The sequence below is a fragment of the Scomber japonicus genome, chromosome 7 (assembly GCF_027409825.1).
Source record: "Scomber japonicus isolate fScoJap1 chromosome 7, fScoJap1.pri, whole genome shotgun sequence".
NCBI classification, from domain to species: Eukaryota; Metazoa; Chordata; class Actinopteri; order Scombriformes; family Scombridae; genus Scomber; species Scomber japonicus.
Genome location: NC_070584.1, coordinates 23,410,046 through 23,430,464, shown reverse-complemented (window position 1 = coordinate 23,430,464; position 20,419 = coordinate 23,410,046). Strand labels below are relative to the sequence as shown.

Here is a 20,419-nt window from a genome sequence, read left to right as displayed (position 1 = left end):
AGAGGACACTAGATGAGATTCATATATCAGCTGTGACACATAATTCAGGGGTGAGATGAGGCAATAACTCTCAACTCCTCCAGTTTTTTTTTTTAAGGAGCATGAAAGGCACCCAAAAAAAACTGGATTGCACAAGTGTACAATATTAGAGCAGTCACAGGCCAAACTTCAGCCTGTAATTATTGTTTTGATCCAGTAAGTGTAGCCTGTTCCTCCAGTGAACCCTGCCCTTGGCAATAATATAGCTTTGACTCACACTGTTGAACATGATGTACCAGTTCACTTGCATGCAACATGCTGCGTACAGCTTACATACCGTTCAAAATCTAAGGAAACACTGGAGACAAAAATCCATTTCACTTTTTTTATTAAAACAATTACAAAACTTTGGTGAGATTGTGAATCAACAATTGCATTTGTATAAAAATACATTCGGTTTTTCAGTGCGTGCCACCAAAGTCACACAGCTGACCCTGAAGACTTCTTTCATTACTCCTGACAGTTTTTTTTTTTTTGGAAGTTGAGGAGAAAACATAATCCCCGAGTCAGTTTTTGGAATGTTCTATGTCCATACATTTCAGTGGCATCTCCAGCTTAAGGCTCGACTGAGCAGTGTGTTCTGGTTGAGCTTCACAAAGCGCTCCATAGCACCGAGGCATCTGGCTCCCATCAATACCTTCAGACCACATGGCTCAGAGGTCTCCTCCTCCTCCTTTTCCTTTTGTTTAGCAGCTGGGAGAGCTAATCTATGATCCTCGTGCAGCTTTATACACAAACTGCTCATCCTATTTTACCACTGTGCTAAAATCAACAACCACAGCTATCTGACACTTAAGTGCCTTAAGTCTTGCATTAACACAATACCAACGGTGTTCATCCACATACAATCTAACCGATCAACTTAATGAGAGAATGACTCCCTGAAACTCTCATGCAATCTTCAATGGCAGATAATTAAGGCATATGTATTTTTCCCTTTTACATTGTTTACCTGCATGCATAAAATATGTCTACATCTGCTTATTTAACTTGTTTCTCCACCGTCATACCTTCAGATACAGTATGTGCTTAGGTAACAGTAGAAATCATAGGCACACTGCTGTTCACTCACACAATGCATTGATAGCAATGTAGGCTGTTAAAATCTACTGTGTAGAGGGAGTTGGAAATTGAACACAATAATTGCACATCTCTATTTACGCCACTCAAAGATGACAATATGATCCTAAACATGTGTCAGCTTATCAAAAGCGCTTCTTTCAAAACATCTGAAACACTAGGTGCAACTCCAACTCTCCACCTCACAAATATCAAGTGATCTTTACCCCCCAATATGTCCCAAACTCCATAAATCTCAAAATTCACTTCAGATGAGGGTAACGTTGATTGGGAGGTACTTGTAACTCGCTTCGTCAGGAGCCAAAAACCACTTGGGGAGGACAGGAACTGATGAAGAGAAGCTGCTTTCCTTTCTGCAGAACTGGAAAGCGTCCACTTTACTTTAAGGAGCGGAAACAAAGTGCGGGCTCCTCTACTGACATTCAGTTCCTGTGAGCTCCATCTCCTCTCCTGACTTCTCCGTGGTGCTCCGGTCCCTCTCCACAACACTGGGTGGGACCAGTTGCCATTTACCAGAGAGAAGTAATCCAGGAGAAGACAAATCTCTTGATTTGTTTCATCAATTTAAGTCGCTTGACGCTCAGGCAGGGCTCATGGTTCAACACGTCATGCAGCGAGGTCTCATGCTCAAGGGCTGAGGGTTGGGGTCAATCTGTAGGCAGAAAATGGAGATAAAAAGGCACATGAGATTCAACTCCAAGTAAGCAGATAATCTTTCTAACAGCAAAGCATTCTGAACTATGATACTTTCTGCCTACATTCGTTCAACACCCCCAAGCTTTGTTTTCATATAGTTTATGTTATACAACTCAGGTGTAGTCTTAACCATTTCTTCATCTCTCTACAATCAGACTTGGTGAACAGTTGGTGTAGGTGGGTATCGTTTGATGACTTACCTCGCTGTACACTGGCGGAGGTCGGAAGCGAAATTCCTGGACAAAAGCCTGGAGGGGGCGCTCCAGGATCCCACTCAAGTCTTCGGCCGGTTGCAGGACCACTGCGTTGTTGCACTGCTCAGCCTGCTCCTCAGTCACCACAGAGCTGTAATCTGGAGGAGCTGCAGGGAAAGAGGTTTAGATTAGTCCGATGGTCTGACTCAGAGCAGTACAGGTCCAAGAACTAAGCTGCTGAGTCATCACTGCTGTTAAAACTCTTTAAAAACCCAGAATAACATTTACTTCCCATGAATTTTAACTGAATCAAAACCTTTGTTTGTTTATGCATGTTGGCATCAGACCCAGTGCTGTTTTGCCATTCAACTACCATATAAAAACAAGCCAGCAGACTGACTGACTCATTAGCAAGATTTGAGTTAAGGTTGCTTACATCCCTGAACACAGACCACAGATTTTAAAAATAGTGTCATGTGTTTATCTGCACCAAAAGCTACAAATGTTCAACTTACGCTCAGGCTGCTCAGGGATGGCCATGCGCAACCACTCCAGGTTGACGCTGTACTGGCTGCTGACACTGGAGGTCCGGCTGCCGAATGGATGGAGGGGGATGGTGCCTATGACAAGCGGCAGCTCCAGACACAGCTTGGATGTCCCAGGAACATCAACACAAACCTGGTGGGAGAAAACAGGGAAAGCTTTTAGTTACATCTGTGCAAAGTGCAGATTCAAAAAACAGCAAGAGCTTGCATGAACAAAGGGAATCAGAACTGAACTGAACTGAACCTCAGACTGAGCTCACCTTGAGCATGTACTCCACTTTGATGATGCGGCACTGCAGGATTGAAGGACCTACAGGCGGGATCTTTATGGCGCGACCATGCCAGGTCTCTCTGCATCTGGTGCCCACGATGTCACCGCACAATGTGGCCACCACTGAGTGCTTCTGCTTCATGGTACCACGGGCAATGAACGTCTGGGTCTGAGTGATGTAAGCTTTTGGCACGATTGATCGAGAGGTAGCATTGTCAAACTCTGCAAAGACAGGTATCACCTCACCTGTGGAGAGAGAGAGAGAGAGAACATGTCAGGATTTGCAAAAAGTTCTAAACTGGCCAAATACGATCTGTGTTTCTAGAAGATGTTGTTTAAGGTGGTAAGATTCTTACCTGGTGTGTAGCCTTTGCGATCGATCTTTGCAGTTACAGACACCTGTCCAAAGTTGCGGTACCATGCCCTTGCCATCTTGTCCTTTGTTCCAGCCTGTGGCGCCTGGGAATGATGAAACCGAATGAGCAAGTGCAACCCAGAAAATCATGAAGTGTTTAATGACACATTCATAAACTGCGAGGGCTGAGATGCTCACCAGGAAGGCTGGTGTGTTGATGTCAATGGGCTCGATGACTGTAAACTCCTTCTTGATCTTCTTGACAGTGTACCAAGGCCTGTGTAGCTTAACTTTGACCCAGTAGCGGATGCTGCCATGTTTGCCCTCAAAGGAGGTGACCAGCGTCTCCTCTGGCAACTGGAAGCTGAATGGAAATTCATGTCTGCCAGCAGGAAGGACGGTCACTTCACCATTATCTAAAGGAGGGAGAAAGAAAAAGATTACAATGAATTCACTTCTTTTTGTTTTGGTTCCGTTTGTCCATTCAATTTTCAAGGTGTGCAAGATGTTTAGCTGTGAGTCAGTGGGTGTAATTTAAAGTCCTAAATGACCAGTTTCTTTCTGCTGGTATCAGGTGATTATTTGAAAGAAGTGCAATGAAGTAATAAAACGCTGATATGAAACAATCAAGTCCTAAGAACGAAACTAGATTTTCTTTATCTTAATCATGACTGATTATCTTATCTTTCATCTACCATAATATTCAAGAATGAATGTCAACCAATGGTTTCATCTGAAGAAGAGAAATAAAACCTAATTGGATTGTGCTGAACAAGCAAAACTGGTGCAAACATTTTGTTAAAAACACCAGTATTCTTTAAAAATGCATATTAATGAAGTTAACTAGACTAGAAAGTGAGAACAGAACTTTTTAGCATGAGAGCTACTGCAACAGAAATCTCTCTTTCTCTGCAATCACATGGCCTGTGCTTGCTCATAGGGGCGGTTCCTACTCCATTGTGCTGACTGAGAGCATGTTTTCCTCAAGCTGTATTATACAGCCTGTCTCAACTGCTCTGTTTTTTTCACTCCCTTTCTGCACAGGTCCAGGAACACGTGTTTGCATTTAACAGACTCAGTGTGATTTGTGTGCCCTTGTTGGCTGGCAATGCCTATTTGATTTCCATAACAATACTGTCAGTGTCAAATCCTTTCAATGGTGTCAAGTGGGATGTAATGAGCACATATTTTCAGGCACACCTGCAAAAATCTTAATATGGCACACCAAACTGCAGCATCATGAAAAGACCAACTGAACACTGCAGAAAAACAACGTAGAAATCGACGAACCCCTCGCTGAGAATTTCCTGTCTGCACTTTGAACAAATGCCTCTGTGCCCAATGAATGAAGACAGAAACCTGAGGCGCTGGAGGAGAAAAACAACCCAGGACTTTCTTCAAACAAGGCAAAGTCTGATGCCAGTACCGTTTCTTTCAACAGATGTTTTTTTACAATGAGAGATTATTTAGACAGCTGCTGCATTTATTGCTCCCTTCATATACAGTTACTGTTTTCATACATCAATAAGAGCAACAACAAAACTTCTCAGATGGCAAATAACCAACTGAAAACGATTTAGTCAACGAATGACTGAAATCTGAATCGCCTGGTGCACTTTCTGAAACTGTGGCATGTTCAGTTTTACTTCAGGGAAGCACCCAACAACACAGAAATCATCTCTGGAAAAGCTCCTTAGAAATAACCTTAATTCAAGTTTGACTTTTGTTTGATTCACTGAGTATTATCAGGTGAATGGGAGAAAGCAGGCTTAGATTGTCCAGTCAACTTTCCATCTAAAAGTAGTTTATAACTTCAATCATAAGCAACATAACTTATGAAATGTGAGGAAAACAACACATCCCTTACTGAAACAAGTTATAGTTTAAAGACTGACTTTACACAACCAGAGAAAACAGGACTGGTTCTTATCAAACATTACACTCTCATACTAACACCATTGCCCACGATCACCAGACAAAAGCACCATTTTAACTATTGTTTCATTAGCCTGGCATTTGCTCAGTGAGAAGAAGACTTGTTTTTTTAGGTTAAAGCACGTATTAGTTATTAAAGTTATAGTTACGTTTATCAGTTGTATTATTATAGGGGGTAATTGTCAGGAGCAAGATTGAAGAAGTTCAGAACATGCCTTACAATGCAAACACAACACCTTTGTGAAGGCAGGTGACTCAAAGTCATGCAGACATCCTAGTCTCAGTAAACACCAATGCCTCCTCATGTTTGTGTTCACAAAAATGACCAAAATGGCAAAAATTAAAACTGAGGACGTTTTCTTTTTTAGTTTTATTGTATCTGAGTTACTTTTGTAAGAGCACAATATCGTTTTTTTCCCCTCAAGTCTAGTTTTTATTTTCATTTAAGCTAACTAAAAAGTATTTTCACTCCTAGTTGAAGTCTTTAGTTTAGTTTTAGTTCACTATAATTACTTTGTGGATGCACCCTCTGTGGTCTCCCCCCATCACCGTGCCTGCAGAGCGCACTGACCTGCCTGCAGCAGCACCTCTCTTCGGTTCAGGTACTCCACCTCGTCGCTGTAGTTTTGGGTGTATGCGGTGCTGGAGCCGGCGGACCGGGACTCGGTCCAGTGTACTTTGGCGAAGCCCTCTGCGTGTAGCTTCAGTGAGTCCACCCGGCTCTCCCCGGACAGCTCCAGCACCACCCGACCGGACACCACGTCCCCGCTGCTGAACACAGGAGGACAGTCCACCTCCGGAGAGTCGAAGACGATGTCAAACTTATTTAACTTGTCGAAAATCATTTTCTTTTCTTCTTTTTTTGCAGGTTGTGCAAGTCCTCTCAAAACGCATAAAAGTTAGTATTTCCTTAAGTCTTGTTCCGCAGTGTGATAAAGTGTGCTGAAGTGGATCTCCAGGCTGTGGGTTTCTTTCTTCCGCTAGTTTAAAGCTCAAACTGTTGATCAGTGTCGGACGGCAGCCCTATTTGCAGGGTGCACGGTGGGCGGACTCTGAATTTATTATGTAAGCCCTCAGGAGAGGTTGAAGGCTGGGCGATGCTGCCTTCAGAGGCTCCTCCTACGCACGGACTTCCTAGAACTACAGCTGTAAAAACCACCCGTAGCTGCACGTAAACTACTTTATTCGGTCCAAATTAACAATAAAACTTATCAGGGAAGTTTAAAACGATGAGTAGAAGGGTGGTTTGGAGTCTGAAGCTTTAAAATAAAACACGACAGCAGCTGTCTCCAATACTAAACACACTTTTAGAAACACATGACACACATCACATCTAATGAAACTCTTTTGATTTCAACAGTGAAATCACTTTCAGCAGCTGGCAATCAGAAGACTCACATCTCACAGTTTAAAACCAAAGCCTTTTAAAGAGTTATTTTGTTTTACACATCATCACATACACAGAACATTTTTCACCAAACTGGCATTATGTTTTTATTCGTTTCTTTATCAACCACCAAGCTATCGCCTGTTTTTCTGCACATCTTGTTCTCTTGTTATAAGAGGAGACGACAGCTCCAACAACCAAACTTGTCTGGGCAAAGACTGAGACCAATATAATCAGTGATGATAGCGTTTACAATAATTGACAATCAATGAGAAAATGAAACTAAAAGCACCCTGTAGCCCATTTACTGTCACAACCTTCATGAAACCAAATCCACACGAGTCACATCCAGACAACTTGGATGTCATACAAAATTCCCACTTCCTCAGTCCTATTTACAACTTAGGTAAATTGTGTTTGACTATTTTCGTAACTGCCATATTTCCAGACCGAACCTGAAGGCAACATAATAAACATGGAGACTGGGTGTGGAGGCAGCAGAGAGGAAAACAGGCCCTAGTGATGATTGATGGTTACAGGTTCTTAGAAGAAAACAGGCTTACTGAGCATGCCTCAGTCTGGCAAAGATCCTCCCAGAACAGCTCAGAGGAAAATAGTTTCACTCTGGACCAAAGCTGTTTACTCCGCTTCTTCCATGTCGCTTTGAACATACTGTTACATTGCCTGGCCACTAAGCACATGGAAAATGCACAGCTATGCACAAATGAATGCAGCTCATGCTCTTGCTGTAGTTGTCTGAAAAACAGCTACTATACTTAAATCAAAGGAAAACTACAAATCTCTGCATAAAGAAAGCTGTCACCTGAATGAATCATAGTACTTAAATCATTTGCAAACAAAGCCAGATCCAATCGGAGTCAATTCTTCCTCCTTTACAATGAGTAAACTAATCAAACACAGCTTCATATCGTTATCATTTCAAGAGCCTGCAGACTAAAATCAAGTATGGTCTGAGAAAAACAAAGTTGTTTACTGCTTTGTTCCCTGAGAGGGAGCCTCAAGCTCTCCACTGCCACCATCTGACAAGTGGAGGCAATGTACACAGCTGCATGACTACCAGTGATGCTTTTACATAGTCTGCACTCTGCTGGAGATGTGTGTGCATCAGGGAAGAGTTGTAAAAGTTTTGGTAGATGATGCTTGCTCACTAGCACAATGCAGCTCCTCAGTTAAGGAGCATGTCATTTTACTTCCTACTGATTAGAAAATGGCACAAAGTCAAAGGAGCTTTAAGTGTATTTTATTACCAGGGAAAATCAATTGTGAAAAGACCTCACTTTCTGCTTAAAAAACATGCAGTCCCTGGCACGAGTGAAATGCAGCCCTGCACGCCATCTGCTGGTGACCAGGAGCAACAGCCCGGCTCACTAAGGACTCCCTGCCTCAGTCCTGATAAGATGAACATGCGTTGTCTGCACAGCACTATCGGCCTGATAAATATTGCTGTTGTGATGATGATGACTCTGTGCAATCACTCCTGGCAGAAAAACACTTTGAGCACTGCTGCAGACTAAAATAAACACATGAATCCTTCATGCATTTCTCTTTGTTTACTCTGAGCTGCTGAGTACACAACATTTAACGACATTTGTTAACATTTGTAAAACAAACAAAGGCTCTCCTACTTTAGAGCAAAGAACTTGAAGTATTTGAAAAAGTGTAATTTGTGGCATATGCAAGTTTTTATAGAGGGGTAACAACAACTCTTAAAAGTGAAGCAACTCCTGAAGGACATCAAAATTCTCCAAAAGTTTCTCCAAGATTAATTTTCGCCTTTAAAATGGAAAATCATTCACAGAAAAGTTTGTTTTTTTAAAAGCAAACAACAGATAAATGAGTTAAAAATTGCAAAGTGACACAATGTTGTCTGAATGGAGAGCAGCAGCTGGCGTTGTGGAGGAGGGCGGGGCTGAAGGGGGGTGGGGGTACACGTGTTGTTTTCCTTGTTGCCATAGCGACGCAGGCTGCATTTTTTAAACTGCTCCCACCCACCCCTTCCTCTTGCCTTCCTTCCTTTCTTCCTTCCTTCCTTCCTTCCTGTTCTCCTTTTCTATTTTTCCTCATTTCTTGCTGCACTTATCACAAGAAAACAGAACCTGACACCCTTATTTCTACTTTTGAACATTTGTATTTACAACAATTAAAGAACTTGAATGTGAATGCAAGCTCAGTGACACTGATTTTGTCCCCTGGCAGGTTTTTTGTTTTTTCTAAAAGGAAGCATGCGAGAAGCTTTGCAAAAACAATTAAGTCTGTTATTTCCTGATCTCCAGATTGTGCAGATAACGCTAAGGGTCTGACGCATTTACAGGTCAACCCCCCAATGTGCTGACAGTAGCTCTGCATCTCATTGTTTATTGTTCACCATCTAGGAAACAAAATTACATATTTTCACAAAAGAGTAAAATGCATGTCTATGTGAGTTGTATGGATTTACAAATACCTGGGTGATGAAGGAATAAAAACAAAAACTACTGGTACTTTAGGACATTTTTTTTACACCAATGTAAGCAAGTTTTTTTTACTATTTGTTGCTTTTTTTCCATGCGTTTATTTTTTTAAAAAACTTTTTTATGTTTTGTTCTATTTTCGAAGATCATTCAAGCTGTAGTTCATCAGAATAACAGTTTGCACAGCTGTGGCCGTCTCAAGTGACCATATGGACTTCTTTGTAAAATAAACGTATCTCTTTAATTAAAGCTCAAAGAGGCAGCCCCTGTAGTGACGCGTTATATCAAGAAGATTAGTGAGGCAATGCACAATGACTGATCCAGATTGCAGCGCTCCCTCACTTCTGTATAGGAGACATAGGAGATATTTGGATGTCACGCTACTTTTTTAACATGTGATCAATTTCTATTTCTATTTGTTTATAATTCAAGTTGTCATGCTGCATTATTGCTTTAGTTTTGATTAAAGGTAACATCCAGTACTGTCCTCATAAAATTGATTATTGAATTTACAATTTGTTAATTGCTTTGTTATTAATTAAGTTAAAATACCAAATAAATTCTTTGTACAGATTTGACCTTTTTTGGCTTACTTTTCTACTGGTCTAACTTAGTACTTTAACAACATACATTTTAAACATTTTAAATAGCCTATACAGCATCCCAGATAATAGGTGATGTGTTACTCAAAGCCACAGTTTCAGATAAAGGCTGAAATTTGGCTGGATACTAATAAAGGAAAACCTGCCTGGTGCACCTTTAATCACAGTGCATACAGGATGCAGCTGCTGCAGATCTCATCAGCAAAAGACCTGGAAATTAGATTGTTTGAGTTGGTTGAGTTGTTTGCCAAAGCACCAATAACACTTAATTCTATTTCTATGTGTATTTGGCGTGCAATTCTATTTACCTGTCCAACCAGATCAGGGAGTCAAAGCAAATATGCTGTGTACAAAGCAGCTAATGAAACATTAACCACTGTCTACAGTTTATTTGCTCAGCTACTATGGCCCATATTCTCTCGGTGGTGCCTTCCACACCGGGGGAATTTCATACTTATGACCTGTGCAACACAGCACTCAGTAAACCAGTTGTGTTTATTTGGACTCAGAGCTGATGGATTTGTGTTTAATGTTAGGATCATGCTATCTGGCAGATGTATCTGAACGGCCTGACGTCGACCTCTCTCCCAGGTTTCCATGCAACACAGTTGGCCCAGGTGGCTTCATTTTGCAAACTGCAGCGACTACAAGACACAGCGACTACCAGCTGGCACATGACAGTGCAGATCAGCAGTTTTACACAGCAGTATTCAGAATACAGAGAGAACTTTTTCATCCACCAGCTGCAATAAATGCTAAAATGCAGTTACCATGTATAGCTACAAACTGTGTATTAAAGTATATTAGTAAAGTATTACAAGGTCAGCAAAAATCACACTAATGTCCCCCCTTTATAAAGAAGGCACAGCTCTATGTTTCACAATATTTTATACTACAGGTGTTGCTGGAGTTTTGACTTCTTCAGACTTTTTATCTCCTTCATGCACCTTAGATGTAGCTGAAGTTGTGCCAGGAATCCTATCCTAGCCCAAATTATACACGTTATATTTTCAAATAGTCCTGGTCACCTTTGGACTACCATAACACCAGTCAATGCATCACAACTGAACTTGTTGACCAGGCACATTTGGCTCTCTGCCCCAAATAAGTAATAAAATGCATTTGTTTTTGCTAATTTATAACTAGGTCTGTGTTGAAAAATTAACCTCTGCAAAACATTAAAAGGATAAAAATATTGCAAACCATAATCATTGCATATTTCAACAACAAAACTATGAAAACAAAGCAACCTGCTGGGTTTTACTTCTCCAGCCTCGTGAATAAATGCAGTATGACTGTATCTGAATATTAACCAACCAAGATGACTAACACCATCTGCAGCTTTTGTTACTGACCTCGAATCAGATGCTGTCTCTTCCTGAAGTAAGTGATCTTGGATGTGTAGTCGTTATAGACTGAGTTCATGCCGCGGTTTTCCAGCCAGTGTGCCGTGGCGACACCTCTTCCCTGCACCTTCATGGAGTGCACTCTGGTGTCTCTCCGGAGCTCCAGGACCACCTGCCCGGAAACCACCTCTCCTCCAATGAATGCTGCATCAGCCGGGCCATCCAGCTCCAACTGGAAAGACTTTATGGAGCTCAGCGCCATTACTATGTGTGACAACAAAAATAGCAAACAAATCAGATGGATTACAGTCATGTCAGAAATGTGTTTAAAACACACTTTCAGGTGCTGGGAAAAAAAGAATCATACTGCAAATAGTCAGAGCCAGCCCAAGGCCATTTAGGCTCCTGCACACATGCTGGGGCCCTAACACATACAATCATACACAGGCACCTTAATACATCTTTAAAATAATATGATAAAATGTTTTGAACTGCTCTTAAATGTACACTTTCTAATATCATAAACCTGTACTGACCTCTTACAGTTTTCTTACACGGATATTACTTTTTGGGTGGGGTTTGGGTGGTGCCACTTAAAGCCCATGAAAAGCAAGGACCACCCCTGCAGATATAGTGTTCGTGCGGCCTGTTTTGTTGTTATTGTTTTTACACACGTCTCAGAATAGTTTAACATATTGTAATGATAAAAAAAATTGCATGATTTTCCTCTATGGGTTGGGTCTTGTACAGGACAAAACAGTAGTTAACGTTGCCTAAATTTATGAATATGCAGTTCAAAATTTCCATTTCATCAACACTTAGATATACAACTTATAGTTTCATGATTGTTAAGCAAACACAAATACAATATGAGCTGCAATATATATAATTACATCATATAATATATACGTTTGAGATCAAATAAGAGAAAATAGATGAAATTCTACATATATAAAATAGACAGTATATAAACAAAGTAAAATAAACAGTAAATAAAACTGTAATAACTTATTGCCATGATTCCTCCGCCGGGACAAATAGTTCTGCTGCAGCAATGCACGGTTTTTATTTGCAGTGATTTTCTTTTCATATTTATATTTTCCGTTATATGGCCAGTGTGTGTTTGGGTTTCGGTGACATTTATACACTGCCGAGATCAGCTCTCAGCCAACCGAGATATAAAATCGGCTGTGCATGTAGAAAAAAACGACTCCAACTCACCGACGAGACAGGACCGACAATGTCGACTTCTTCTTCTTCTTCTTCTTCCCAATGAGTGAAGATATCTGCAAGGTTAGCCGGACTGTGTGTTCACGCTGACTGGACGTTCAATAGAAAGCCCGGCCTTTATAAACGGTGGCAGCTTTCTGTTTTACACCAATGACAATGAGCACATGTGAGTCACGTCCGCCCACTTTAACACGGAGGAGGTGGAGGACGTGACTATGGTAACCCCAGACTACGCGAGTGATGATTTTAACCAAAAAATATGATCTGTAAATCACCGTAACCAAGTGCTTAGTGTGCCTAAACTTTACTAGACCTTAACCACAGCATAGGCACAATATTATTTTGTACAACGTGCACAATGCGAGGAGGTCAGCGTGGGTCGACTGCAAGATAAAACCATTTCCGGTTTTGCCTTTCAAATGTAAATTTTATTTAACCAATTCGTTTTTATTCCACTTATAGATCAGTGTAAGAGAAGGCCATATAGAGCTATACAGCTATTGAGGTCACATAAATGGGCGTACTAATTTTTTTGTTGTTGTTAAAAACAGACTGCTACCTTGATTTGTTGTTTACGTGGCAGCAGTAGGCTTTTATTTTGAAGGCAGGGTCAGTTAATTTGTGACAGTGCGTCTTTTCTAGTTAAAACTAATCCTTGTTGTGTATTTTTTTTCTCTTTTTTTTTTGCAAATAGAAAAGTGACAATGGTGTGCAAAATGCACAGAGCAAGTGAAAAGTTCATTTGTAAAAACAGCTAAAAGCCATTCTTAAAATGAATAAACAAACACCTGTTTGATTGGTACTCCCTGGACACACACACACACACACACACACACACACACACACACACACACACACACACACACACACACACACGCACAAACTGTTAGTAAAATATGGTTTCTCTGTTTGGGTTTTTTGGTCCCCTGCCTCAGAAATTGAAAGTTTCTGACATGATCACATCACTAAAATTATTTTAAGTTTTCCTAATTAATAATAAAGTATCACCATTATAAATAAAATCACAATCACTGCACTAGGTATACATGGAATACAGTTCAAGCTTACTTTGCTTTCAGGCATTTCTTATCAATAGATGAATCCCTATAATGTAAATGTAATGTAATGTTAAATGTGCAAGGTCATGCATTTTATTCAGCAGATTGTCCTTGAGCATATATTATGTCAATTGACCATATCTACAAGAAATAATCATAAAAACAGGAGTTTTGTTAATTTTACACATTTTTCATTCATTCCATGATCTTTAATTAAAATGTCTCGCTGACAATTTAGTCTATGTGTCTTGATGCGTCTGAAATAAACAAGAGCTGCCTGGTCTAGTCTGGAATTTAATTTGGTATCTAACAATGGTCTTGTAGCTGTACACCTTGGACCTGAACCTGGACTTGTTGGCCAGCTAACATTCCACCCCATACCTGGACTGCTGCTGTTTGACCAGGTTGATGAACCCCAGATTCAGTGTATTTACATCTGCTTGCCTGCCAATTTTTTTTTATCAGCAGAGCCTGCATCTCAGGTTCAAGGCTGTGTTATTGCAACAACATAGATTGTTTTTACAGGTTTGTGGTCAATCATGCTTGAAGGAGTGGATGAGAATCTTTCTACGAATCAGACGCTAACCTTCTTCTTAGCAGCTAGCGTTGACAGTATAAACAGGGTGGAAGTAGGACAGTGAAGTCACTGAATGCTTTCCTCTCTGGTCTAAATATTACAGGCGAGGTTAAGGTTTATGTTTAAGCCATCCGACTGCTAAGTCTGTACTTGCACGTTCCTTCAATATTTCACACTCTAATGGCCCCTATGCTGCTCTGGGTAACAGTTTATTCATTTATCAGCCCAGTAAAATTAGGCCATGAGCATTCATCTGCAGTGCGTTGGAAAACACATGACACAGAGGGATGCATGCTCGAAATTGAAAGTTATTATGAGCACAAATGGGCTGAAAGACTCAGGATCAGCCTTCAAATTCTACATGTAAACACAACATTGCACCTGTTTTCTGTGAGTTGTTGAAAATAATTCTGGGAAATGTAGGAAACATTTAACTAGAGAAATACCAGAGAAGTTCACCGCATAGGATCTTGTTAACACACCCTCAAAAAACAGTGGTGTGTACACTGTCTCATTTAAACCACCTCTGAAATGTTTTAGTGCTTGTAGAAACATATTTTATTCTAGTGATAATTCACTTTTAAGTCTGTTGTTTTTCACAAATGATTTTTGGTTTTCACAAATCAAACTAAAACTGGGGTTTCTGCCTAATTTGAATAAAAAAATGCCATGCTAAGACCATAAAATTAACCGAACTGCCAGCTGAGCACAACATGGTCTTTGTACTATTCATTAATGTCTGAGTTGTAGTGTTTTGTTGCATATAATTTGTTAGTGTTTTATTATCTGTCCAACAATTGTACACAGATTCCCTTTTTAAAAAGTACAATACAGACTCTGACTGACTACATTGAGACCATGTCAAATATATGCAGTATATTGTGTTTTGAGAGTCACTGAATAAGATTCTCAGTCACTGCATGACAATATGAGAGGATAACTTTTTGCAGCCATCAGGCTGTAATATCAAAGGTTTGGCTGTGTAGGCTTCCCTGTGGGTGGTGCTGTAATGCTGATGGCCCAATGGTAACCTGATGTGGCTCTATGTGATAAACAGAGAGAGACAAAAAATATCTAATTATGATATAATATTATGCTGAGTAAAAGTGTACAAAGAGAAGGAGACTCTAAACATATGTGTGGACACAACAAGTCCACTTGCTCAGGAGTCAAATTGTTTTTAGTTTAATTTAACCAACTTTTAAAGTTAAAATTTTATGATCTCTTACCCTCTGCTGTGACGGAAAAGGTGCCTCTCTACAGGTCTTCTTTGGCAGGAAGTCAATATCAGTGGTGCTGAAGTTCACTCCATGTTCAACTAAACAAATTAAACATATTTAATATCTACACGTACCTCTAATTACACACACAAATTCAACCAATCCATCACCTGGTCCACTCAGTATGTTGCTCGGCAACTGGGTGGCTGGTTTGGGCCGCTCTCCATTCCTTTTGAAGTAGTGTTCTGTGGTCGTGGTTGTGTAGTAATGACCTGACAGACGAGGTGGGCTGAACTGCACGTGGCTTTTGGTCATCATGTCAGCCCCGGTTACATGTACTGGAAGCTGTGTGTGGTTCAGCTACAAATATGAACATAGTCAACGTGATTAAATTTGACACTGTAAAATCCCTGCACAAAATTTTGACAAAACAAACTCCAACAAAATTTGCTCCGAAGTCCATAAAACATTTATGAAAAGAAAGCATAAATGAACCTAAATTGGAAATTAATGGTTTTACTCTACATTAAGCAGCAGTAACATTATTAAGACATAAAAATAAACTCACAGAAGTGCCTCATTCAAACAAAAGCTGACTCTTACAGTGTTGTTTGGGTAAATAGCATATTTATGTATAACTCCGGAAAACAAAGTTTTCTGTTGCCAGTAATATCTGAATGTGTTGTCCTTGAATTAAATAATGCAGGTGAGGAGGGACATTACATATCTCACATTAGAGAAGGAGTTTCTGTTTGTGGTGACTGACATCCTCTCTTTGTTGCGGCCCATATCAGTGTCGCCTTCAGGTACAGAGCTAAAATTTCGGTCCTTCTTTGTCAGCACAACAGGACCTTCTGGGAAATGAACCACACAGACCCGATAAATTAATGAACCAGTGTTTTATCTGTAGCTAAATTCCTTGTCATCCTAGCCTGTTTATAATGAAGGTAATATAAAAAGACTTAGTGGTGAAATTGTGAACATGTAAAAGAGCTGTATGTTCTTTAGGGCTTTTTCCATTATGGGAATGTGATGTAGAGAAACATAACACAACAAACAGTTAAACCAAAATTAACCCCTAAACTCCAGTGAAGAATTCAGAATGGGACTTTAAAGAGTTAGAACTGCCATGTTAGTATACAAAGATGAAAACTCAGGGAAAGAAACCTGTCTCAACATAAAAACTAAAAACTCTCACCCAGCTTGTGGTAACAAAAGGTATCTCTGATCGTAGATGACCATGGGTCCTTGGAGAAGTTTCCAAGGTTGAGCTTCAAATGCTCTTTCACCACTGGTGGTCTGTATCAAAAAATGCAGTTTCCATAATGCATTTATTACATTCATGTGTGTAGAAATCAACTCAACATTGCACGTGAGCCTTAAACCCCCCTCCCCCACCACCACGTGTTTCACACCAGGCAACCAACATGCAGTGAGACCAAGACAGGTCACACATACAGCCATACAGCCATAGTCTCTACTGTTTGACTTGACTATGGGATGTAAACTGTGTCACATGTAGTTATTTCCAGTGAAGCAGAAAAGCTGAAGACCTAAAGCTGACCTGCAGACAGTGGGCTGGCTGAACGACACAGCATGGGTTGTCTCTCTCTCTACAATCTTCTCAGGATTACCCATAGCCACTGAGGAGGAGTGCTGAAGAAAGACACCATAAAAACAGTCACAGTGTTATGCTAATAACATGGAAATCATCCTAAAAAGGTCAATACCCCTGTCACTCTTGTGTCAACTTAAAGCTGATGATGCAGGTGCTCCTCTTTGTCATAGTGTGTAGCATACACTGCAGAGCATAAAGCAGCTCAGCCTGCACCCTACCTTAACCTGAGTCAGTCAGTCAGAAAAAAATGGCTGCTGTGTTGTTAAAAATGCTTCATAGCTGTCATGATATTTTCATTTTTTAAACAGATAAGCAGATCAGATTAGGATTGATCCTAAATCTACTCAATGTGTCATGATTTAACCAGTATTATTATGAGATGTAAAACAATAAGAAAATAAAAATCTACATTTTGGGCCAGAGGCATAATTCTACAAGGTCAATCAATAACAGTTTAAACTATGTCTTCTCAGCTATGCTTGTGTGTAATTAGTACCAGTGGCAGTAGTGATGGTATTCAGATCTTTTACGTTAGAAAAAGAAGCAATATTGTTACATTTTCAATTTAAAAGACCAAGCAGTTCAAAACATATCTAGGGTTAGGGTAGGGTTAAGTTATGATGATAATAATAATAATGTAAAAAAACATGAGCTGATATTTTGTTTTTAATGTTGTAGAACTAGGTTGAGCTACTTTATCTTGTTCTATACACTGCTGGGTGGTTGAATCTATGAAAGCTAATTATATTTTATGCTGATCATATGTTTTGAAAGTAAAAACTTAATCTTCAAAGAAACTAGGACAGCAGTTGTGGAGAAATATTGAACCGGAGATACAAAGTAGGAGAAAAAGTGAACATTTGTGAGATTATTTTTAACAGTTTCCCTTGAGAGTCTGGAGGTTTTCATCCCAGCCATGCAGTACTTAGTTGGAATAAAATTATGATGGCTCAAAACCAAAAGCTGCTGCTGCTGCTGTGTTACCTTTTCCACAGGTTGAACAGGTCTGCTCCAGGCTCCCTGGAAGGTGTTGTTGTAGTGGGAGAGAAAACCGCTTTCACGCCTGTCCCCTTTTATAGTGGGAAAGCCCTCTACTACAGAGAAACACACACTTTCTCATTTACAAATGTAAACACAATTTTCTGCATTTTCAGATTCCTTCACTGTTATTGATTACAAGGCAATGATGTTGCACGATAAGTCTGACATCTTTTTAGCATGTTTACCCAAAATTTGAGAGTCAGTTCTTATCCAAATTTGATGAATATTCATATTAATCTCATATGGCTTAACACTGATCCCATAATTGAATATGGTTATATCCTTTTATTCAGAAAATGCAGAAAAAGAATATGAATAAAAGTAAAAATGCTGTCACTAACCTAGATGTTTGACCGTGGGTTTTATAGGAGGAGAGCCATGCTTTGGGGGGTAGGAGTCTTTCTGGATGCTTTCTGGAAACTGTTCCACTTGCTGGATCGTTTTGATGGCCAGTGATGGTTGGATGGAGGCAGAGGGGGGCTGGAAGGGCCTGGGCTGAAAAGTCTGGGACTGGGTGGTGAGGAAGCCAACTTCACCATGGTCTCTTTGCATCTTGAAGTTGGTGTAAAGCTTGGCCCAGCTCGGTGTGCGGATGATCTGTGGCAATGGGTGACGCGGGTAGGACACCATCGCCTCCGTCAAGTACTCTTTGATGTACCTTAAGTCCTTGTGGTCCACCTGGGCTGGGCTGGGATGACTAACAGGATCTGCCTTCTTGGAACAGACAGGCTGGAAGTGCTCGTTGAAACTAGTTGAGAAGGCTTTTGGATTTTTCCCGCCCAGAAATGGGATATTGGTAGACAGGTAGGAGTCCTTGCCCACAGGACGGGCTGGAATCAGTGTTTTCACCACTGCAGTCATGTTGGATACCAGCCGTGTCCTGCTCACATTTACTGTGTGGTTAAGCCACAGTGGCCATCATCTTCTTCTGAAGCAGGTGAAAAATGCTACAATGCCTCACCATGGAAACCTCTGTGCTGTGGAACATGATGATGTTGATACTGTTGCTACTCCTGCAGAGAAACAAATGCATGACCTGGTGTCCCATTACCAGGCCCTATGCAATGAATGAATGTCAACTATTCACTTGTAGCATTCTGCAGCAGGAAAACCTACAAAAAGCAACACCCACTGAACAAACTTTTTTTTTTCTTTTTTTTTTTTTTTTTTTTTAAATCTGCACAACCTTTCTTTAATGGTGTTAGAAAAAGATAGAATTAGCTACCCCTTAACAACTTAAACATTTGGAATGGAAGTACTTTGCTCATTCAAGTGTCTTATGTATAATTCAGCATTAGCTTGGATACAATTACAATATCAAATACTAAAGAAGTTGCATGATTCTCACCCCTTTTGAGTTTACATCAAAGTAATTGGTAATCTAATTTTATCAAAGGCAGTACCTTTCAATTTAAAAAAAAGCACAATTCATTTTAATATTTATTATTATTATATTCCCATCTTGGTGTGTTGGCCAGTCTTTCTGGGTGGGATGCAGATGCAGATGTTGGTATATTTTGCAATCTATATTATATGTATATTATGGAAATGTAATATAATACAATAAGGAACATTTGAATAAACCATGTATACACATAACAGCACATCAGAAGAAATGTTGTGTTTGGTTCTTGCTCTTAAAATACATGTAATGCATCCATAAAATATAAAATACATATGATTTAATCTTATGTTTCACTGTATTTGCTTGTAACACATTGCACAAATTCACACATTATGCTGATGTGCTCATGCATGTTCACCATGATGTGGCTCAGAATCACTTCCATCATTGTAACAGCAGGTGTCAGTCAAACTTCATTATAGAGCAGTAACCATATCTGTTATGAGTCTTTTAAAAGTAACAAAATAATGCCAACTGGCAAATCACCAGATGTGCTCAAAACTCAAAGTGTGATTCATCATCTCTCTTTGTGAATCACCGCATTGAGGTATTTAATTTGGCAGAAGATGCTTCAACTGTCAACTTTTAATAAAGTGAGTCACAGCACAGTGTCGCCCTCCTCAGCCTGAATGCTGAATCATACACTGAATTGAGTGGTCTTGATCTTGAATTGTTGATTCAATCAATCAATCAATCAATCCATCAATCAATCAATCAGTATCTCTATTATGTTTACAGAAGGTACAAGAAGTACCAATGTCTGTAAACTTAGCAATAAAACAATTAGCAGGGTATATTTTATGTCAAATTTTGAAATGTAATTTGTTAACCTTGTTTGAAATACAGTACTAACAAGGCAAAAGCCTCTAGCTCATGTTCAACTCAACATGAGACCTCCAGAAAAACTTAACCTCAATGTTATTCTTTCTTTGAAATTTTTGGCAAATATGCAGTTACAATTTATATCTGTTAGTTCAATTCCATTCAACATCAATAGAGGCTGTGTCATATTATTCTCACCATAACTAAAGTGGTTTTTCACAAGGTGGATTAATTTATTTGGAATTGCTCAATAGGAATTAACTGCTCTGAAAGGAAACTGTGTACAGACATAAACAGTTCAAAGGACAGCATATAACCAAATTCATCAAAAAGATTGAGAATATGAATTATATGTCTTTGGAAAGAAATGAATATTCTGATAATACTCATTTTAACAATCTTTAAGTAATTAAGTGCCTTGTGTTGCCTGTGTAACCTCAATTTGGAAAATGAACCAAAACAATTGGTCACAAAAAAAGTGCAACAGACCCCAATATTCATGAACTTACCAATCAGAAAGTTCGTGG

The 20,419-nt window shown here is 39.7% G+C and overlaps 1 protein-coding gene across 2 annotated transcripts; it reads right to left on the bottom strand.

The window, feature by feature from the left end:
• Nucleotides 1-361: 361 nt before the first annotated feature.
• Nucleotides 362-12,237, bottom strand: arrdc2 (arrestin domain containing 2). 2 transcript variants are annotated; one of them, XM_053322072.1, is made up of 8 exons: nucleotides 12,143-12,237; nucleotides 10,931-11,185; nucleotides 3,379-3,596; nucleotides 3,182-3,284; nucleotides 2,815-3,071; nucleotides 2,525-2,687; nucleotides 2,016-2,176; nucleotides 362-1,771 (listed from the first exon to the last, which is right to left on the bottom strand). In XM_053322072.1, the coding sequence occupies exons 2-8, from the start codon at nucleotides 11,181-11,183 to the stop codon at nucleotides 1,718-1,720; spliced, it is 1,209 nt and encodes a 402-aa protein (XP_053178047.1). In that variant the 5' UTR covers nucleotides 11,184-11,185; nucleotides 12,143-12,237; the 3' UTR covers nucleotides 362-1,717. The 2 variants fall into 2 exon arrangements, with proteins under 2 accessions (XP_053178047.1, XP_053178046.1); XM_053322071.1 differs by lacking the exons at nucleotides 10,931-11,185; nucleotides 12,143-12,237 and adding an exon at nucleotides 5,687-9,067.
• Between the last annotated feature and the right edge of the window lie 8,182 nt (nucleotides 12,238-20,419).